Source organism: Prionailurus viverrinus, chromosome X (genome assembly GCF_022837055.1).
Source record: "Prionailurus viverrinus isolate Anna chromosome X, UM_Priviv_1.0, whole genome shotgun sequence".
NCBI classification, from domain to species: Eukaryota; Metazoa; Chordata; class Mammalia; order Carnivora; family Felidae; genus Prionailurus; species Prionailurus viverrinus.
Genome location: NC_062579.1, coordinates 104881878 through 104904547, shown reverse-complemented (window position 1 = coordinate 104904547; position 22670 = coordinate 104881878). Strand labels below are relative to the sequence as shown.

Genomic DNA, 22670 nt, shown 5'->3' with positions numbered 1-22670 from the left:
TACTGTAAGACAGTGGACTATCTCCTTGATTTTGTTGATACTACAAATGAATTCCAAAGATTTTATTTTGAGCTGAAGGAGACGCAACAAGTAGTAATAAAAACAAAACAGTTGTGGGGCATCTGGGTGGCTCAGTCCGTTGAGCGTCCAATTCTTGATTTTGGCTCAGGTCATGAACCCAGGGTTGTGGGATCAAGCCCTGAGTCAGGCTCTGTGCTGAGTGTGGAGCCTGCTTGAGATTCTCTCTTTCTCCCTCTCTCAAAATAAAATACACCTTTTAAAAAATGGTTGCAGAGGGGTGCTTGGGTGGTTCAGTCGGTTAAGCATCCAACTTCAACTCAGGTCATGATCTCGCGGTTTGTGAGTTCCAGCCCCGCGTCGGGCTCTGTGCTGACGGCTCAGAGCCTGGAGCCTGCTTCGGATTCTGTGTCTCCCTCTCTCTGCCCCTCCCCCACTCATGCTCTCTTTCTCTCTCTCTCTCTCTCTCTGTCAAAAATAAACATTAAAAAAAAATTTTTAATGGTTGCAGAGTAGATTCCGTTCTAAAATTGGTAACTTTTGAAACTGAGGCCTGACAATATTAATGAGCTATTAAACATGACTTAGACTTCTGGTTCTAGTAATTAGATTTTGTAACAGCTTTATTGTGCTATATCTCACAAATCATACAATGCACCCATTTAAAATATGCTAAAAGTCAGTAGTCTTTAGTATATTCACAAAGTCGTACCAGCAACGTGGAAAGTGATTACAGAATATTTACATCACCCCAAAGAGAAACACCAAACCCTCAACCTGTAACTCCTCATTTCCTGTAATTCTCTTCCACCAACGAGAGCAACCAATGATCTATTTTCTGTCCATACACATTTACCTATTCGGGATGTTTCATATAAATGGAATCATGCAACATGTGGCCTTTTCTGTCTAGCTTCTTTCATTACGCCTGACATTTTCAGGCTTTATCCATTTTGTAGCATATATCAGTACTCCATTGTATTTTACTGTTGAATGATTTTGTATAGCTATGCTATACCATTGTATGGGTATAGCACAGGGCATGAATATAGACACTGAAGTGTCCAGGAAAAAGAAGATGCCTTTAAATTTTGCATACTTTCTCCTTTTACTTCGTGTTTCAAAATGTGGTATTTCCATACAATGGTATGGATAAACAAAATGGACCAGTTAAAGGTTATTGGGGTCTTTCCCTACCTTTTAGCTACTATACCTAATGTTGTTAGGAACATTCATGTACAAATTTTTGTTTGGACATATGTTTTCATATCTTTGGCATCTATACGTAAAGGTATGATCGCTGGACCATATGGTAACTCTATGTTTGACCCTTTGAGGAATTGCCAGACTGTTTAGCAAAGGGGATACACCATTTTACATTCCCACCAGTAGTGTATGAGGGTTCTAAATTCTCCACATCCTCACTAACACTTGTTATAATCTGTCTCTTCTATTATACTCATCACAGTACTGTGACATAGTACCTCCCTGTGGTTTTGATGTGCGTTTTGCTGGTAGGTAATGACATCGAGCATATCTGCATGTGCTTACTGGCCATTTGTATAAGGATATTAATGTTAACTACAAGATTTATCAACTATTTTATGGGTGTGATATGAGCAAATTTTCAACAGCCATTACCTAACATTAACTTCCCTAGGCCATTCCTACCTGCCTCCTTTCTGTGTACCTGTCTCAGGCAAGAGGCGATCTTAAACCTTTCTTCTTGTAGAAGAAATGCATATAATCCCTTCTTTGTAAAGACTTACATGATCACAAGGAAATGAGTCTTCTTTTCCAGAATGGAAGTCAATTTTTATTCAAAAGTGCTTGTAAGCTAGATTGAAGGATAAAGGAATAATGCTTCAAAACAAACGTTTTTCCTTTCACTGATCTTGATCTTGATATGCTTGAGCTCCTGGGGAGACAGAAAACTTAGAAATTCTGTTAGTGCTAACAAATTTGCTAGTTGGTTTTCTTATAACACATATTTAAGACTTAACCATTTCAGGCACTTGCGAAACATATAGACAAACCATGGCTCCTAAGCAGTGGTGGTGATTTCGCACATTCCAAAAGCATATAAATTGATATAGCGATTCCACTGTCAGCTCTGAAATCTTTCTCAAAAGGACGCTAACTCTGGGCACTGGCGCGGCTCAGTGGGTTGAGTGACTCTTGATTTCAGCTCAGATCATGATCTCACAGTCATGAGATTGAGCCTCACGTTGGGCTCTGCACTGAGCGTGGAGCCTGCTTAGGATTCTCTGCCTCCCTCTCTCCGTGCCCCTCCCCTGAGGATCCTGACTTTAAATCCTCAAATTTCTTATTATGATGTTTAGAACCATATGGTCCTTCATTACAGCAGTAAACATTTTTAAGTTATTTCCTGGAAGAAAAAAAAAAACAATTCGGTTATTGTTGTTATACAACAATATAACCTCCCTGCCCCAGGTCTGGTACTAGGGCTTTGTTTCCATCAGTGTAGAAATGTGGCACTGATTCTCTACCCAGCAGCCTTCCGCCCCTCTCTCACACTACCTCTGCCGCAAAGAGGCATGGCTCCTGCTCAGGGTCGGCCCATGTCTCACAGACACTCTTTTGTGGCCCCTGTGGTCCTTACTGTCCCCAGCATCAACCTCACTTTTGTATAAAACCAGTTGAAATCTGTTCTGGTTTCCTTTACAGACATGTCAGAGCATAACAGCGTGTAGTACGTGATGTAAAAGTAGGAACATAAAAGGTATGAACTCAGCTGCCTCTTTGCTGTGCAGTGGTTTGGTATTATCTCAAATCCACTTGCTTCTGACAAGACAAAAGAGTTGTTTTGAGAGAAGAATGGGCAGATTGTGTCGGGACGTCATCATCTGTCTGTTCTCACTGATAAGCACGCAGCAGCTCAGCTGCTGAAAGCCCTCGCTGGGGGCTTATCTATAAAAAACGTACGAAGAAGCAACATGTCCAGATAAGGGGACATTTTGGCTATCATTACGCAGAGTTTGGGAGGGCAATCCAAAAGTGTTTGGCCTGGGCCAGGCCACACTTCGCTGATCTAAACAGTTCTCCAGAGACCTTGGGGGCAATTAGCTACTGCCACAGTAAAGGCGCCTCTTTTTCCAACAGTGATGAAAGCCACCCACTGGCCCTGGGAAGGCCATCCTCTTGCCCAGCAACACCGGTAGCCGCATTGGTTCTCTAGCAACCTGCTCTCGCCACGGGGGCTTTTGCTTTTGCGGTGGTAGCTGCATGCCAGCTGTCAGCTGGCTAAGTCATCTCTGCCTAGTACCAACTCATAGAAAGGTACAGCTCAACTAAATCTGCGCCTGGTTCCTCTCATCTCCCTTACCTGGAACAACAGTGTGATCGATTTGGATCATGATGCTTCTGTATTCATTTATTAAGAGACATTACCCTGGGGGCACCTGGGGGCCTCCGTTGGTTCAGCGTCTGACTTTGGCTCGGGTCGTGATTTCGTGGTCAGTGAGTTCGAGCCCGGCGTCCGGCTCTGTGCTGACAGCCCAGAGCCTGGGGCCTGCTTCAGAGTCTGTGGCTCCTCTCTCTCTGCCTCTCCCTCACTTGTGTTCTCTCTCTCTCTCAAAAATAAATTTAAAAACTTTTTAAAAGACATTACCCTGTGTGCGAGTGGCTTATGAAATTCCCAAGCGAACCTGTGTTAAATACATTGCTCAGTCTCTGAGCACAATTTGCTTCCCAAAACAAAACACCCTCGCAGGGACCTCATGGGATCCTCCAGGAAGGGGCTTGGGCCTGCTGTATGAAATACCACTACGAGAGCATGGGGCCCATCGATCCTGCCTTCCCATAGCTGGTTATCACCACAAAGTCCGGCCAGTGTTATCTGACATTGACCCCAGGGCCAGGGACTAATAAGAAAGGAAATCAATCGGCCAGCTTACTTGTCCCCGGTCAGCACAGACACACGTGTGCACCTGGCCCATGTTTTACGTGTGATGTTTTGTAGTGACATCATCTCATGAAAACAGCAGAGAATAGCTATGCCGGTGACGTTTGCCAGTAACGGCACAAGATTGGGGCTGGGTGAGGCCTCTCATCCGGGTGACTTTCTAGTGCCTCTCAAGTATCTGGGGCTCCTCACTGTTCTAGGTTCAAGACACAAGGCCTCAAGGAAGAGCCACATCAGTTTGATGACAGGGGAAGGTCTGCCTGGGGGAGGCGACAGTGGGGAGAGACGGTACGTTCCTTGAAGCGTGGGTTTAATGTGATAAAAGAGCCTTAACTCTCATGTGTCGATATCAACCAAAACTGTATGTGACTGGGAAACTCCAGAAGGAGAAAAAAAGATGGGTAACCAGAAAAGGACCTGGGGTTCACAGGAAAATGAGGTCAAGAATCAAAACTCCAACTGGTGTGTGCTATGCTACAAAGAGAAACAGCAAACCTCCCTCCATCGCCTGCAGACAGAGACTTCGGACAAGCCCGATGGCAAGAAGCGGGGATCTGGACTCCCCTCCGTATCTGGTGCTCCCTGAAGGGGCTGGGCTCCACCTTGGGCACCGCAGCGGTTGAAGAGTGACATGGTGACAGTGGAGATGGTCCCAGTAAAAGGAAACAGAAACTAACTGTGACCCCTTTGCAGAATTAGTGTCGATGTTTTCACAGTTGTGACCACTTCGTGTACTTGGTGCATGAAAGCAGGTTGAAGGGTGATTCTTCCTTCCCCTGTACTTCAATGTGCTTGTGATCATAAGGTACACGGGTCTTGTTTTATGAGGTTTCCCCTTTTTTGTGTGTGTCCCTGGGTGGGCATGAACCATGGTATTTTTAAAAGACTTTCCCCGACTCTTTCTCATGAGGATTGTCTACACACAGAAAAGTTGGAAAACTTGGACAGTGCACAGTGTATGCCCTCCACCAAAATCCAGGGATGAGCTTTGTGTCATAGTTGATCATGGTGTCCCTTGAAGAGAAGCAAATGGACAGTCTACTAAATTCTTACTTGAGCTATTTAAGTGGAAGTGTTCCCGGTTGAGTGTGCAGAAGTTGAAATTGATTGACCAAAACAGTCACAGCCCCTCAACCGACTGCCAGATTTGAGCCAGTTTTTTTTTTAATTCTTTTAAATGTTTATTTATTTTTGACACAGAGAGAGAGAGAGAGAGAGACAGAGCATGAACGGAGGAGGGTCAGAGAGAGAGGGAGACACAGAATCCGAGGCAGGCCCCAGTCTCTGAGCTGTCAGCACAGAGCCCGACGCGGGGCTCGAACTCACAGACCGTGGGATCAAGACCTGAGCCGAAGTCGGACACTCAACCGACTGAGCCACCCAGGTGCCCTGAGCCAGTTTTTATACCCAGCTCCCTTTGAATGAAGGGGACACAGGCCCCTAAGGAAAGACCTCACTACACTGCCAAAAATATAGAATGTTAATCTTTCTGCCAGCCTTCCCCCGAAGGGACCTATGGCCTATTACCAGGGTGACTGTGCATTAGGGAAAAGGAGATGAGCAGACCTTTGGGGGAGTAATGAACACTGCTTCTGAGCTGACACTAATTCCAGCAGACCCGAAGCATTGCTGTGGCCCACCAGTCAGAGTGGGGGCTCATGGAGGTCAGGTGATTAATGCAGTTTTAGCTTAGTACTGTCTCACAGAGGGCCCATTAAGTCCCCAAATGCACCCTATGATTATTTCCCCCGTTTCAGACTATAACTGGAACAGGTATACCCACACTTCTTCCCTGACCTATGGAGTGACAGCTATTATGGTGAGAAAGGCCAAGTGGAAACCACTAGAACTTCCTTTATTTACGAAAAGTAGTAATCCAGAAGCAATGCCACATTCTTAGAGGGATTTCAGGGGTGAGTGCCACCACCAAGGACCTGAAACACGTAGGAATGGCGATTCCCACTGTGCCCCAATTCACTTTGCTGATTTAGCCTGTGTAGACACCAGATGCATCCTGGAGGATGACAGTGCCTTCCTTACCGTAAACTCGCCCAGGTGGGGGCCACAGTTACAGATACTATTTCAGATGTGGTTTCATTGCTGGTACCTGGTATGCAGCTCCTGGCAAATGTGTTTCCTCGATAACTGTTAGTAAATACCACCAGAAGCCATTTGATTTCAGCCAGCAAGGCCAGCAATACATTTTCATTGTCCCACCTCGGGCATTTGTCAACTTCTAAATCTGTGTCCTCATTTAGTCCCTGGAACTTTTTTTAAAATTTATTTTTTTTAAGCTTTTAAAAAAAGTTTATATATTATTTTTTTTCAACGTTTATTTATTTTTGGGACAGAGAGAGACAGAGCATGAATGGGGGAGGGGCAGAGAGAGAGGGAGACACAGAATCGGAAGCAGGCTCCAGGCTCTGAGCCATCAGCCCAGAGCCCGACGCGGGGCTCAAACTCACGGACCGCGAGACCGTGACCTGGCTGAAGTCGGACGCTTAACCGACTGCGCCATCCAGGCGCCCCAAAAAGTTTATATATTAGAGAGAGAGAGTGCATGAGCGAGCAGGGGAGGGGCAGAGAGACAGGGAGAGAGAATCTCAAGCAGGCTCCAAAGTCTCAATGCAGAGCCCGACACGGGACTCGAACCCATGAACTGCGAGACCGGGACCTGAGCCAAAATCAAGAGCTGGACGTTCAATCGACTAAGTCACCGAGGCACCTCTAGTTCCGGGAATCTTGATCAACGTTCCCTTCCACAAGACATCACCAAGAACTACTATATTGATGATGATAAGCTGATTAGACCTAACGAACCAGAAGTAGCAACTACTCTAGGCTTCAGGGCTTCCCTGAGTGTCCACTGGCCACAGCTTGAAGCTCAGTGATGTTAACGCTGTTCCCTGAGGCAAAGTTTCCCTGGAAAGCATGTCTGTTCCCAGCCCATTGTTTGTGACCTAAAAGCCAACCTGCCATCACTTATCATAAAAGGGCCAAACGGCAAGGGAAATTCTTACAGGGATCTGAGGACAAACTTTCATAACAGACGACCGGTTTGTCACTTTGGACCCCACGAGAGCTTCAAATGGCTTCAAGAGTGGAAATGTGTGCATGTGATTGTATGTGGAGCGTGTGGGGAGACGTTCCCAGTGCACACCTTCCCCCCATACATCTTCCGATGTACTCCACTCCCTCTTTCCTTCCCCCACCACTTCTCCCATTCCTCACTGCTGGATAACCTGACTTGGGGGGGGGGGGGTGTGGGGGTAATGACTTCAGCGCCTCAAGCCAAACTGCTTTTCTGGGCTCACCGTCAACTGAGACCCAGCTCTGCGGACGGGACCGGACTGCTGACCCTAAGGTAACAACGGCTAACCGTTGTGTTTGTCTAGAGACGGGTCTCCCTATGTTGCCCAGGATGGAGGGCGGAGGTCATTCACAGGCACAAGTCCACTGCTGGTCCACCTGTGAATTTTCACCTGCTCAGTTTCCGGCCTGGGTGGGTTCGCCTCTCCTCGGGTAACCTGGTGGTCTCTCGCTTCTGAGAGATTAACCAAAGAGATGGCGACCTTGGCCCACGAACCCCGCCAGCATAGCTCTCTCCAGCCCAGAACTCCTGCGCTCCAGTGATCCTCCTTGGCTCAGCCTCCGGGGCAGCTGGACCTACAGGTTTGGCCACCAGGCCAGGCCAGCTAACAGTTTTAAGCACCAACATGCCAGCAGTGCCGTCAAACGTACACGGTGGTCCCCCTTTAGTCCTCAAAACCACCACATAAGCCTTTGAGCCACGCGGGAAGCGAGGCCCAAGGGGCAACGGTCACCTGCCCAAAGTCACATCGTCAGTGGGCAGTGAGCAGAGCCAGGACCTGAACCCCTAGGATCTACCTCGAGTGGACACTGACCATTGTAGCAGCAACACTGCCTCCCTGTGGAACAAGCCCTCTTCCCCGTTCACTCTGCGCCTGGGGAAAATCTGGAGGATCACAGTTCCAGACGAAAGCAGAAAAAGTCACTTGCCCAAGTAAGCTCTACTCCGGGGAATCAAGAAAATCCGAATGGGGAAGTAAGTCTCCGTGGTGTCCCAGTCTTCGGGGCCAACCACACCAGATAAAAGCACTCTCTCTGTCCCTCTCTCTCACCTATTCCCTCATCTCTCAAGCTCTCTGCATAGACGCTGCAAGAGGCAGAAACAGCCTCTGCACCTGGCTGTGGATGTCCGGGGACAGGAGGGCCAAGGACCGCTCGGACACCAAGAGATCTAGGGCCTGCTCCAGGGTGCGTGTCTCAGGCCAAAGCCACCCAGGAGTGACACAGCTCCAGGAGCCGCCTGACGGTTTCCAGGGACCTAGCGCCAGGAGCCACAGAAACGCAAGTGGGAGGCCACCAGTCTGGGCCATCAGGTGCGGGGGGCAAGCGGGTGGGTGGGCAGGGCAGGTCCTCACTGTAGACACAGTAACTCCTGGGGTGTCACAACAGGGGCCCTTTTTGCTCCTGGGAGCCTGGGCCAGATGCCATGGTCAGGTTCCTAGACATCCTGACCCCGAAACCAGCCGCGACCTCCGGCAACGGTGTCCGGAGCCCCGTGCGACAATAAACAGCATGTGCAGGATCCGCATGCCCCTGGCCCCCAGTCCCAGCCCACCAGCCCAACTCCGACCCGGGGGGAGCTGTCTCCAGTGCCCGGGCCTCTGCGTGTTCGGGGCGGTGGGACGCCTGGTCCCTCATCTCACTTCCGCCCAGGTCTGGGAGGCACAATCACAGGTGGCTCTCCGTCCTGGTCCCACGAGGGAAGTACCAGCTCTAAAGTCTGGCGTCCGAACACCATCAGCACTAGCTGGGGACCAATATGAGGACTAGGTCTCCCAGAAACAGCATGGCCTCTGGCCTCGCGCCAACTCACCCAGGACGGAAAATGTGACCCCAGCACGGGGCCCGCGAGGGACCAATCAGAAAACAAGAGGCAGGGCCACTGGACGAACCCAAAGTCCCACGAGCCCTCTAGTGGCGGCGGAAAGTAGAGACGAGCACTCGGGGTAGCGAGGTCGAAGCTCGGGGTGTTCAAAAGAAGAAACTAGAAAGGTAGCCCAAGGCCACTGTCACCCGCGAGACCAAGACCAGAGTCATAAGCCCAGGAAAGTTTATTAAAATGAGAATTCTTGAGCTCATGCGAGATGTAGTGCATCAGGGTGTCGGGAAGGGGCCCAGAAATCTGAAGTTTTACCAAGATCTCCCAAGAAATTCTTGCCTCACAGAGAGTTTTGGGAATCCGTGACCCAGTCCTAAGAGTTAAAAGGGGTCCCCACCGTTCCGATTTCTCCAGGGCTGCTAGGATCAGAAACCGGGAACGTCCCACCCAAGTTCCCGGGCTCCAGAAGCGCTTAAGACCGGAAACCGGAACGCTCCCAAAGTGGCTGGGGGCCCGGAGGAAGCCAAGGAAGTGGCGTCCTCTCCCACGTCGGCTTGCTAAGGGAACCAGATGGCAGGGCGGACGTCTCGGGGCCTGCCGGGAAATGTAGTCCGCAGGGAGTGCGGGCGCGCGCCTGCGCCCTGCGCAGCTGCCGCGGGGAGCCTGATAGAGCCTTGTGCAAAGATGGGGAGTCCCTAAGTGGCCACAGGGCGTGGTCGTCCCGCGGGCGGTGTGAAGGGGCTGGCCGGTCCCGCTGGGGCTTCACCTACTGGCCGCCGCCAGACCTGACCCGGTCAGTCGCCGCTGCAGCTCCCTACGACCCGGCCGGGCCTTCCCTTGATTGTCCCGGACCGGGATCGGTCCCTGGGGATTATCCCTCGGGGCGGCGGGACATCGTGGGCGGGAGCGCGCTGGGGCCATGCTCGCGCCCCAGGCAGCCGATTTGTGACTGGCTTTTAGACGTTCCCACGACGTGTCCCCCCTCGCCTTTCTCCGAGTGCCCGCTCTGCAAACACCTCTCTATCCGTGGGCCGGGCGAGAGCAGGCTCGCTCTGGCGGCTTTTGGGGAGAAGCCGTGAGTCCCGGGGTGCAGTGACGTTTCTTTGCGGAAGGGCGGATGGGGGGACAGCGGGACGGTCAGGGCCCTGGTGGACGTGGTGGAGGGTTCGGCGCGTCTGGGGAGGGCTGCGGGCTGCGAGGCTGAGCGCGGTAAGGGCGGGTCCACAGCCCCAGCCGGCCGAGTTCCTGGATGCCCTCCAGCGACGGTTAGGTGCCTAGGCGGGAGATGGGGAAGCTTTCTAGGAATCAGTGCTCGGGACAATAACCTTTCCTGAGTGCTTCCTCTGTGCCCCGCATGCTGTCGTTCGCTTCCGTGCAGTTGCATCCGACACAGGAAATTTTGTGAAATCGACGCTATCATCATTTTCATGTTACAGACAGAAGCGCTGGGTGTCAGGCTCACAAAGCGAGCAGGTTATCCCGCCTGGATGGTCTGCCGCTGAAGTCCAGGTTACCATCACGATAAGGGGTGATAGGGTCACAGTGTACATCTGGGATGACTAGAAGGGATGATTTGGGATGATTAGGAAGATCATGAGTATTTTTTTCTTTGTCCCACTCCAGGGAAGAGGACAGGTACAGAAGACATCTTGGCAAATGCAGAGAGAGGACCCATAGCTTAGGGTGGGTGCTGGTATTGAGACTCGTGTGTGACCACGTGGGTGGCCTCAGGGATTGCCCTAAGAACATTTGGATGTTTTTAGACATGAGCATTGCAAGGGTCTATCCCTTCTAGCTTTGTCACCATTTTCCTCTGGCATTTCATGGGTGACATGGGACAGATTATTCAGTCCTCCTAAACCTCTGTCCTCAGTCCCCTCATCTGTATTTAGGGCATAATACTAGTCTTTGGAGGCGTGGCTGTAGCCAAGATGCCTGTGATTGACAGTGACCAAGGGTTACTCAGAGCCGTATGGACTTTCAGGGTGTTCCCCAGTGTTTTAAGTATTGATCCCTATTTCTTTTGTGGCCTGTATATATTCAGAAACACAGGACAGCCCATGTTAGACTGGGAGTGGGGTGACAGGCCACCAGATGTATAGGGGTTCATTTAAGGGATGGGGTTCTTAGCCTTGTGCCCATGGAATTTCAAAGCCCAGTTGTGGCTTTGAACTATAATAGAACAGTTATGTCTATGGAACACTTGAAATGTGGCCAGTATGAATGAGAAACTGAATTTTTTTAATAATAATTAATTTAAACTGAATCTGCCACATGGGACTTATGACCACCATATTGGGCAACACAATTCTAGAGGGTCCGCGGATGTTCTAGAACATTTTGTAAAATTTTTAAATTGGATGTGTATGTGTGTGTTTTTCTAGGAAGTGAGTCCATCAGCTTCTCAAAACTACCAAAAGATTAGGATGTGCTGCTTTATGGTTTCGGCAGAACGTAAGCAAGTTAAGCGAGGTAACTATGGCCTCTGGTAACCACTGCTGTCCCTTCTTTCTCATTTTGTCGTGTCCTTAGCTGTGGGTGACTCCTCATGATGAACCCCTATGTTGTTTACTTCGTCATAGCAGGCTAGGACCAAAGGGGCCCAAAGCCCACTGGTGTCAAACCCAAATTCTCATACGTCCAGTTGTTTTAAATAGTCCAAAAAACATATTTCCAAAGCCATTTGGAGCCTACCTAATTTACATACTCCACAAAACTTCACCCATCATCTGCCAACCGCAGATAAGTCAAACACTGGAGCTACAAAAGACCCCAGACTGCTGCCACCCTTTGGAACTGCCTGACCCAGAGATTCCCCACTAAGCCGCTAAGAGACATGAAACCGTTTCCTCTCTCATTGTCCCTTCTTCTCTGGAAATTTCCTTGCCCCATTCCCCATGTGGGTGGTGGCCCCCATACCTCTGTCTCTGGAAGGTCTCTTGCTGGGAGGGATTTCCCCTCTCATAGAACCCTGTCCTTGTGCTGCCCAAATAAGGTTTGTGTGCTACTCCCTCTCATTGTCCTGTGTCTTCCTTGATCACCAACCGCCCCCCCCCCCCCCCCCCCGCCAAAATCCCTCTGCTCACCAAGCATCCTTATATAAGGAAGAGGCAGGAGGGGTGGAGTTAGTAATAGGAGATATTACTATGGAAGCAGTAGCTGGAGTGATGCCAGGAAGGGGTCATGAACCAAAGAATGCAGGTGGCCTCTGGAAACTGAAAAAGACAAGGAAATGGATTCTTGCCTGAAGCCTCTGGAAGGAATGCAGCCCATTAACAACTTGAGTTTAGATTTCTGAACTCCAGAAGGCTAGGAGAAAAAAAAAATTCTTTTGTTTCAAGCCACTGGGTTTGTGCTAATTTGTTACAGCAGCAATAGGAAACTAACGTAACTTGTATATGCACAAATCTATAAATACTCCTATATCTATCCATTTGTGTCTATTAGAATAAATATGACTTTAGTCCATTGCCACATGGGTCATCCTAGCCTTTCCTTCTTGCTTAACTGTAAATTTCCTCACCAGCAGTGGCTCCCACCATCCAGCCTCCGTAAACTATACCTGTACGGCCATTTCTGAAATGTTCATCTATACCCCCATGAGAATGTACCACGCTGAGGACAGTGCTTTGTCTTTAGCCAGTCTGCCGACTTTTATTTTTTATTCATCCCCCACCTTTTACATTTTGAAACATTTTAAACATAGGGAGAATTTGCTTTCTGCTTGGCAACCTTAGTGCTGTGAATGCCGCCTCTCTCTCTCTTCACTCGTTCCCTCTGGATTTCAGTCCCCTTCCCCTGAGGAGCTCCCCAGCAGGGGCGCTGCAGGGGTGTAGACCTGCTTGACCCACATCCCTACCCCGTTGCCTCGCTCCGCCACCCAAGCCCGCAGCTTTCCCAGTTCTGCCTGACTCCTCTCCTGGTGGCTTTGTGGCTCCCGTCACATCCCTCCTCAACCTCCAGGCTCTCCCAGGAGGTTGTCCCCAGGTACACACACCTATATAACTGTATGCAATGGTACTGGAGAGAAAAGGCTACGTGCTGAGAGACTTGGAAAGGAAGGGGAGAGTATCAGGATAGGAAACATGAACAGGACAGACATTCAAGACAGGTTGGAAACCCTAGAGCAGAATGGCACCTGGCCCCAAATGCTACCTGGAGCTCTGGGAGGGAGACACCCTCTCAGTGCCCCACACCAACAGAAGGAGGCAAGAGGAGGCCAGAAATGCCAGCCTGGCACTTAGGAGAGGCCTGATATTAGTTCCTTGGGTCCTGCATGGCTCATTTGTAGCATGAACGATTCCCGCTGCAGGCCTCAGAAAGACTCCATAGAGACGCCCAGGGGAGCCTGGGTCAACAAGAAGAGGCGTGGGGTAGGGAAGCGGATGGCCCAAGATGGACAGCTCTCCTTATTGGGAGCCACAACAGCAACCACAGACACCAGAATCAGATGCTGGTATGTGCTCACAGCCAGCCAGGACCAGTAATCCAATGGCCAACATTCAAACACCAAGGAAGACAAGAAAGCAAAGGGAATGAGTCTGTCCTTTGGCCACAATCATCTTGTGTAAGCATCTGTATCCAGATATCTTCTTGGGGAGAGAGAAGAGGGTGGGTAAGAGGGAGAAGATGGGAGGAAAGAGGAGGGGAAAAAGAAGAGGAAGGGGAAGAGTAGGAGAGGCAGAGGAGTAAAGAACTCTTCTTGAAGATTTCAGTGCTGGTGGATACTGTGCATCACCTATATAAGGATATAACATGGTGTAGACTTTCCCAGACATACTGGTCAAGGGAGTACTTTGTTTACAGCACAGTTACTCCTATCTCCTAGATCCAGTACTCCCTGAAAGTGTTTGGGAAATGTGGCTCTATAAAGAGGCGAACAGAATATCTGGGCCTAGGGCACAGATGGGGGCGGATGGGGGTCCCTAACGGAGAGGCAGTGGCACGTGGAAGACACTTGCCCCTCTCAAATTTGCTTTGAGTGCCCCTGGGCTGGTCATGGTCCCTTAGCCTGTCTTACTGTAAACAGGGATTGCACTGGATCTCTTTTAAAGGGAGCAGCTCTTTTAGAGTTCATTCAGAGGGCGAGCATCTGGGGCCCTGTGAGCCACTAGGACTCCCCAGTCATTTACAACTGCAGCCTGAAGTTGTGATAGCTCTTAGGCATTTTGCCGACAGTCGATGACTGGTGGTACTGGAGACAGAAAAACAACAAACAAGGGAGCTGGACGCTGAAAGCCTAATCTGAACCATGACAAAGATTCATAGCTGGACTCCCATCAAAGCTGAAGAGGGCCGCTGTGGCCACGTGGGACTGTGCTGGGGACCTAATGGAGTCACCACGGAGAACAGCCTTTCTGAGACCCCTGGGCCAGGAAGCACACACTAGGAGGATGCTAGGCCAGGGGTGGTCATGGATGCGCCGGGGTGGGGGAAGGAGCAGCCTAAGAGAGGTTAATAACAAGGATATAAATACAGTTCCAGCTGCCATGGGAGACCAGGAGAGGAGGTTCCTGGCACACTCTGCACTCTCAGGAGCCCCTCACACAGGACGTCAGACGTTGCAGCTTGGGCCCCTCTTGACTGGACGGCAAGAACAGAGCTGCTGACATCCGCAGCCCAAGATCCTTCTGAGATCCCAGGGAGAGATAGGTGCCCACGTGCCCAGCGGTGCGTATCTGTAGGTAGAACAGAATACAAAAGTCTTGCTCTCTTTTCCCCTGAGAGAAGATTTTAATGTCTGCAACGCAAACGGTCTTTAGACAGCTGAAACCTTACAACATTTTCCGGGACTGGGGCTCCTGAAACCCGATTCCAATTATAAATGCTAATCGGTTTAATGCATGATCAGCTTTAGAGAAGAAATGTAATTGCAGTTCATTGAGAACTTTACACAAACAGTGGATAGAATGCTGACATATCTAAGGAGCAGACTATGTCAAAAAGATTAGGACACTGACATGTATTTTGATTCTCGCCTTTCAAAACCAGGTCTCACGTCTATACCCACAAGGCCGCTTACTACAATCACCCATGATTCTCTGCCTGAGTGTTTTTTCTTACCCTTGGAGCATGCTGGACATGACCCAAGGCCACTGGAAGTGTCAGATATTTATTGCCTCTGCAAGTAGCGAGCCCTTTATTAATAATGGTGGGGGGGGGGGGTGGCACCTGGGTGGCTCAGTCAGTTAAGCGTCCAACTCTTGATTTCGGCTCAGGCCACAATCTCAGTTTGTGAGATCAAGCCCCCCATCAGACAGTGTGGAGCCTGCTTGGGATTCTCTCTCTCTCTCCCTCTCTCTCACTCTGCCCCTCCTGTTCTCTCTCTCTCTCTCTCTCAAAAATAAATAAAATAAACTTTAAAAAATAATGTTTGGGTAGTTGGCAGCTACATACTCTAGGTTCCACATCCCATACTTGGGATGGATGTGAAATGTATTCTACCCAGTCTCCCATAGTCCCCCCACTGAATAAGCTCCACTTGCCAAAGTGGTAACTTTCTAGATCATCCCCCCCTTAATTGGCTGCCTTCCTTGCAAGTCTCACTTCATCACACACCCTTACCGGTGTTACCTGGTACTTCCTTTCAAGTAAGCTATTTGTACTGATGGTTGGCCTCAGGGTCTGCTTCCTGGAAACCAGGACTTGGACACCTTGTATATTAAAAATGCATGCAATTCAATAACACTGATTCAAAAACATATATGTTCCCCTATGGTTATTGCAGCATTATCTACAATAGCCAAGATATGGAAGAAACCCAAGTGTCCATCAATAGATGAATGGATAAAGATATGACATCACACAACTCACACACACACACACACACACACACACACACACACAGAGTGGAATATTACTCAGCCACAAAAAAGAAGGAAATCTTGCATTTACAACAACATGGATGGACTTAGATGATATCATGCTAAATGAAATAAGTCAGGGAAAGATAGAAGCCATATGAGTGTACTTATATGTGGAACCTAAAAAAACACTGAACAAACAAACAGAAACACATTCATAGATACAAAGAACAGACTGGTGGTTGCCAGGGAGGACGTGGGGGAGGGATGGGCAAAATAGGTGGAGGGAATTAAGAGGTACAACCTGCCAGTTATAAAATAAATAAGTCATGGGGCGCCTGGGTGGCTCAGTCGGTTAAGCGTCCGACTTCAGCTCAGGTCACGATCTCACGGTCCGTGAGTTCGAGCCCCGCGTCGGGCTCTGGGCTGATGGCTCAGAGCCTGGAGCCTGCTTCCGATTCTGTGTCTCCCTCTCTCTCTGCCCCTCCCCCGTTCATGCTCTGTCTCTGTCCCCAAAATAAATAAGCATTAAAAAAATAATAATAAAATAAATAAGTCATGGGGATGAAAAGTGCCCCATATGGAATATCGTCAGTAATATTGTAATAACTCCATGGTGACAGATGATAGCTATACTTCTGCTGAGCATTGAGTAATGTATGGAAGTGTTTGATCACTTACGCTGTATACCTGAACTAACCTAATATTATATGTCAACTATACTTAATTTAAAAAAAATTTTTTTAATGTTTTTATTTATTTTTGAGACAGAGAGAAACAGAGCATGAGTAGGGGAGGGGCAGAGAGAGAGGGAGACACAGACTCCGAAGCAGGCTCCAGGCTCTGAGCTGTCCGCACAGAGCCCGACGTGGGGCTCGAACTCACGAACCGGGAGATCATGACCTGAGCCGAAGTCAGATGCTCAACCAACTGAGCCACCCAGTCGCCCCAACTATACGTAAATTTATTTTTAGATGTGTTTATTTTACTCTGAAACTCATATATTCGGTTGGAAATAGAGTTCTACACTCAAAGTTATTTTTTACCAATATTAGAAAGATAGGCTCTACACCATTCTTTTTCTCTCGGTCATTGTTGCTTGCTTCATTATCTCCCCTTTTCTTTTTCCCAACTGATGAAGTGTATCAGGAACACAGAAATGTATAGAACATATAGGGAATAGCATAATGAATGACTGTGTGAACACCTCCCAGCTAGGGAAATAGAACTTGCAACACAGGGAATCTATCTGCCCTGGGGTGAGCACCAGCCTGAATCTGGGATTTCCCATGTCTGTGTGACTGTTATGTAGAGCAAACAGGGGCCAAACCACGAACATGGTGTTTCCTGACCCCTCTGGATGCCCCAGCAAACCTCTGCCGGCCTCCTTCTTCACTATTTCCCATCATCAACTGCAGGATCAGGCCTCATGATTTTTGTGATCACTATGCGGTGATAGAATGTGTTTGGTGAGCTTAGTATTCCACACGGTCAGGGGGTCAGGGTCCTGTCCAAGGTAATAACCACAGCTCTGATGGATTTTCCAAGTCTATGCCTCCGCTCCCTCCCAGCTCGGGCCTGGCCCGGGCTAAAGGCCTAAGTAGGAAAGGGGGACCAGGTGTGGCACGTTCATCCCACTGCGACTCAGCCAGAATATGCCTCCCTCCCCGTTTCCAACCATTAGACCCCCACATGGAGAACTGTCCTCATTCCCCCCAGTCCCCCCCTTTCGAAACTTATTTGGATTCTGACTTCTTCCCACTGTCCCCCGCACACTCTGAGACCTCCGAGCGGCCTCCTGCAAGACCCGTCTCCTTAGTAAGTTGGAGGTGTGAGGCCTTTTCGCTCGTAAACTCAGCAGCCTTTCTAGCCTCTCCAAAGGGGGCCCCTCTCGATTCCAAATCCCCCAGACGCTGCCGTGTTAGTTAGGAAACGCCGTCTGAGGGTGAATAGCAGGACTTGACACGTTGGTGGCCTTTGGCTGGCACAGAGTCGGAAGCACGGAGAGCACGAGAACAAGCAACACACGGACCCACGAGAAGTGAAATCAATGTTCCAACTTGAATGGTTTCCTCAGGGGAAGGATTCGTGGACCCACACCATCTCCTGGGATTTTTCACGACCCCCGAGGATCTTGGGTGGGTCAGTCCCATGGCTTTTTGGCAAAGGCCACGTCCACCCTGGTGACCGTTGTGTGAGTGTCCACGGCCACCGGGTCAGAGCCTCATCCTTCTTATTCCTCCCCAGCTGCCGCCCCAGTAAAAAGCTCAGCACGTTTTAACAGGCCCAGGTGGGTTTCAGGTATTCACCTGCCTTCTTGATGCTCTGCGAGGGCGCGCTGGGACCGACTTCTCCGTGCCCTTTCTCCATGACTGGTTGACACCAGAGCCGGCTTCGGGAAGAAGCACGACTGAAAAAGCCCGTAAAAGTTGACGGGATCGAGAATTACCTCTAGGAGAGATAACAAGTGGCCCCAGAAGCTCCTCAGCACTTTAAGAATACACGCAACATGGGTACGCAAGGGCGCGCATGCACGCACACACACACACACCAACTTAGTCATAAGATACTGCTTAAAGGTGACACCTGATGTGAAACGCCAGCTTTATCACTTACTTGATCCCCACATCTATATGAAAATATGTCTAGACTCTCTAGTTTGTTCCACTGACGTGTTTGTCAATTCCTGTTTCATTGCTAATCCTATAGAGTAAGTTTTAATATCCAGTAGGGAAAACTCCCCCGTTTGGATAATCCCTCGCATTTTCTCTTCAAGGTCATTTTATACCCCAGGTACTGGTTCCAAGTATACACTCAAATTCCTGTTGTGGTTTATGATTGCGATCACACTGAAATCACACATTTAGAGGGGAATTTAGAGCAGAATCGATAACATTTCAAAGATTAGCCTTCCTTTCCCCCCCAAAAATAAATAAAAATGTTATTTCAGTGTCCAAACAGGAAGCTCATGAAAAGGTTCATGGACATTTTCCCTAGGTTTTTTTTTTTTAAGTTAATTATATTTGTAGGTATTTTACAATGCTCATGACGTGTTTGAATAAGACATTTTCCTTGTGTTGTATTTCCTAATAGAAGTGTCTACAAAACTTATTTTCTTATGTGTTTAACTGATGTCAGCCAACCTCTCCTGATCTACTTCCTGGGTGTTTACTTTGGTTCTCCTAAGAAGGAAATCCATTAAGACAAAGGCAGTTTTGCCACTGTCTTGTGTTAGTCGGACACTAATAATAGTTCTCATCCCTTTCTGAGGTCTTTTAGAGATTGAACTCCGGATCTTAGTGTCTTGACGTGGTTCTACTAGGTTTGGGACGATAGCTTGGAGGCTGGGCCCTCCCTGCCTCTCAGGCAAAGGAGGTCTGACCTGGTTCTCATAGTCCTCAACTAATCCAGGTGTCACTGAATGTGGGTGACAACTGACCCCCCCCTCCCCCGGCCCCGGCACCACTGGCCCACTTGCAGTTTTCAGCCGTGAACCGGTAGTAACCAAGGTGATCGTGTCCCGCGCTCGGAACTTGCGTGTGGTCAAAAGGTTCTGAGAGCCATTGTGAGTCACCGTGACACCTCTGGGCTTAGCCAGTCAGGCCCTGGGGCTCAGGGCAGGAAGGATAAGACAAGGAGGAGAAGAATCCTCTCTCTCACTCCTTGACCTCTCTTCCAGACGTTCCTGAAGCGAGCTCGGTGGTCTGAGAGGTAAGACGTCCATATCCACCAATAACATGTAATAGTTCTTTGTGACGTTACCTCGCCCACCCACCTGACGACCCCCAACCCTACTGGATAAAACGGGCACTGCGTCGGGTTCAGAAATACAGCACAAAGCTTTTGGGGGGGCAGTCTGGGGGTCGTGGTAGGGATCAGGGGTGTGGGGGTCAAGGTCAGGTATTAGGGGTGAGTGCGGTCTCCAAACGCAGTTTGTCATCACACTCATAGCCCTTGTCCTTTGCTCCTCCGGGCCTTAGATCTGTCAGCACCTAGTTCCCAGCCTTAGATCCTTTCCTTCTTGAAATGCTTGGAGTGGATTTTCTTTAACTGTTCTTGCCTGTTGCAGGGAACAAGGCAGATAAAGCGATCTCTGAGGACTACCCTGGAAACAGGTGCATGTGGTGGGGGGGGTGGGGGTGGAAGAGCCCCCCGGGTCCCCTGGGTCGATTGACTTTCATCATCTTTTCCAGGAGTCGTGCTCCTTCGTGAAGCCGTCTGTGGCGTCAGCGAGTCATGGAGAAAGAAAAACCTGAAGTGAAACCCAGCACACCCGCACCCAGCAACGAGGAGAAGACAACTAGACCCTCAAGACGCCCCAGGCCTTCCCAAAATGTCCTGTGCTTTTTACTGAATAGGCAGCTGGGGAGGCACAGAAGTGACGTGGACCTGTCCATGTGGGTGTGGATGCTGGACTGAGCCACGCCCCGGTGCAGGTGGCCCCTTCCAAACAACCATGGGTCTTGCCTGCTCACCCCCACCCCCGCCCCCACCTCTTGAAAATGCGAAAGAAAAATTGATTTAAAATAACAAACACCTCTCTCGTGTCAGCTCTTGAAATAAAAGCTGCGTTTTCCTCCTTTTGGTTCGATGTGTTCTTATTGCCCGAACAGCATTCTTAGGTCAGTTACACTGGACAGGGGATCGTACTCATGGTCACACGGAGTGTAGGAGCTCTCCCACACCGGGGGATGGCGAGGTCACACTGCAGGGCAGGTCTCTTCCACCTTTAACCCGGGACAAAAGGGAACCGCGATGTGGAAGCAGGTCCCTCCAGGAAGGGAGACTCCTCTCCCTAGGCGGTTTTGAGACACCCTCTGGGTTCCCCTGGAAAACCCAGGTACTAGCCTAGGGACACACATTGTTTCAGAACAGGCCACCAGCAGGACGGGAAGTTGAGGACACTCCTTTGGGGTTTCTTATTCTGATGCTCAGATTATCATTTAGACACGACAGCCTTGCGTCATTGTTGGTTCTATTTCACATTTTAAAAGTCAGAGCACAGGGCATTTTAATATGGGAATGTCACACCCTCTGGGCCCCCTGAAGGGAATGACTCTTCTCACTGTCCCCGAAGTCTGGACCGGCCAGACCCTTATCTGGCCGGGTGGGGAAAACCTGGTAGGCAGTGGCGGCTGGAAGCCGAGAATGTACTGGACTGAAGGCCCCAGCCCATCTTGGCAGTACGGGGCCCCGGATCCCCTGCAAGAGCCTACAGGGCTCGACAGTCCCTCAGGGAAGTCGGATGGGAGTGAGAACATTGGGCATTGAGAAGCAAGCTGAGGCCCAGGGGAGAGCGCCCTGGGTACAAGGCCAGCTCAGGGGACCAGCCAGGGACCAGCGAGAGAAGGTGCGGGAGCAGGAGGCACGGGCAAGACTGTCCCGGGCAGTGAGGACAGCTGCCTGACCCCAGCCCCACTGCTGGTAGGGGAAGGCCCCCACCTCCCCCCACCTGCCCGCAGGTCGGGGCGCCTGCTCCTCCCCTCGCCTCCGACCTTGGGTTACGCAAGACAAGCCCTCTGCATCCCACCACCTCCGCCCCGAGCCTGTGCCCTCCCCGAGTGCAACCTGACTCGGCCTCTAGTGTTCCTGGAGGGCGGCTTCTGGCATCCTACCTCTCACGACTCACAGCAAATGGAGCTGCTATGGGCCTCGAACCTTGGGACGCAGGGGGCCACGTTCCAACAGGGAGGAAACTCACGGATAGCACCTTGAGCGACAGCACGAGCGGCGCAGAGGGACGTCGCAATGTACCCTCTGGACCCGGTGCAGCAGGTGGCACTGTCGCTCCTGGGACTCGGGACCCCGTGCAGCGGCTGGCACCGCCTACCCTGCATCTCCCGGGGGTGCCTGAGCCAAGCAGCAGCCCAGCTGAGGCTCCACAGAGGCCCAGCCCTGGGCAGTGACACTGCGGTAGCAAATGTGACAGGTCCGCCACTGAGGGGCCTGCTGTGAGGGGGGAGGGGGGAAGAGGGGGGGCTTGGAGGTCACAGAGGCCTCCCCATGAGCCCCCATGGTGTGCAGATCGGACTGGAGGGACATCCCTCCACCACAATGTTACTGGAGGGATGCATTTCAGCGTCATTTGTGTCTCCAGAAGTCAGAAGCACAAGTAAGACATCCAAAGGGGCGGCGGCGGGCAGAGAGAGACCGAGACGGAGGAGAGGGAGCCAGAAAGGGGGAAGGAAAGAGAGATTGGCCCCAGAAGTCGATCCTGGGCCCCCTGCACAGGACCAGCCAAGTCCACACCCATCCCCCTTAGGAGCCTCCCGCCTTCTGGTTTGTCCAGGGGCTCAGACCCTCTTCTAGAAGAGTCCTTCCTGGGGAGCTTGACAGCATCCCCTGTCTAGTGCCTGGAGAAGCAGCGCCAAATGGCCAGGGAAGACCCTCCATCGTTCCCAAAGGCTCTGGAAGAGGGGACACAATGCCCACCCTTCCTCTGTCTTCCTGGGGTGGGGACAGGAACAGGAAGTGAAAATGTAACCAGCAAGGGGTGGGCCACCTCTCTTTCCCTCTACTCAACTGGCTGCCCTCCTCCCCTCCCTCCCCCATTAGAGCGGCCGGAAGGAGAGAGGAGGGGCCTGTGTGTGTAAAGGGGCCTGTGCTCTCAAGGACACCAGAGACCCTTTAACAGAATGGTGAATGGACACGATGCTTGTGCATTATGAATACACTTATAATCGGAAGGAATCTTGTGAAAGAAAACATACATCTGTCCAGGAACAAAAGTTCTATTAGCATCAAATACAGACTCTGACACTATGACTTCTCTCTGGAAGCAAAATTGCCATAAAAAGTACTTTGTTCCAGGGGCGCCTGGGTGGCGCAGTCGGTTAAGCGTCCGACTTCAGCCAGGTCACGATCTCGCGGTCCGGGAGTTCGAGCCCCGCGTCGGGCTCTGGGCTGATGGCTCCGAGCCTGGAGCCTGTTTCCGATTCTGTGTCTCCCTCTCTCTCTGCCCCTCCCCCGTTCATGCTCTGTCTCTCTCTGTCCCAAAAATAAATAAAAAACGTTG

General features: G+C 50.4%; 1 protein-coding gene across 7 annotated transcripts; it reads left to right on the top strand.

Annotated features, from left to right (window-relative positions):
• The first annotated feature begins 9479 nt into the window (after positions 1 to 9479).
• On the top strand, positions 9480 to 20241 carry LOC125157743 (embryonic testis differentiation protein homolog B-like). Of its 7 annotated transcripts, XM_047844680.1 has the most exons (7): positions 9480 to 9645; positions 10476 to 10535; positions 11237 to 11324; positions 14331 to 14522; positions 19335 to 19366; positions 19725 to 19770; positions 19849 to 20241. In XM_047844680.1, the coding sequence occupies exon 7, from the start codon at positions 19892 to 19894 to the stop codon at positions 20072 to 20074; it is 183 nt and encodes a 60-aa protein (XP_047700636.1). In that variant the 5' UTR covers positions 9480 to 9645; positions 10476 to 10535; positions 11237 to 11324; positions 14331 to 14522; positions 19335 to 19366; positions 19725 to 19770; positions 19849 to 19891; the 3' UTR covers positions 20075 to 20241. The 7 variants fall into 7 exon arrangements, with proteins under 7 accessions (XP_047700636.1, XP_047700634.1, XP_047700635.1 ...); XM_047844678.1 differs by lacking the exon at positions 14331 to 14522; XM_047844679.1 differs by lacking the exons at positions 10476 to 10535; positions 14331 to 14522.
• The last annotated feature ends 2429 nt before the right edge of the window (positions 20242 to 22670 follow it).

What these genes read in the sequence shown, in the direction of transcription:
- LOC125157743 (XM_047844683.1), top strand. Translation starts at nt 19,892, where the DNA reads ATGGAGAAAGAAAAACCTGAAGTGAAACCCAGCACACCCGCACCCAGC.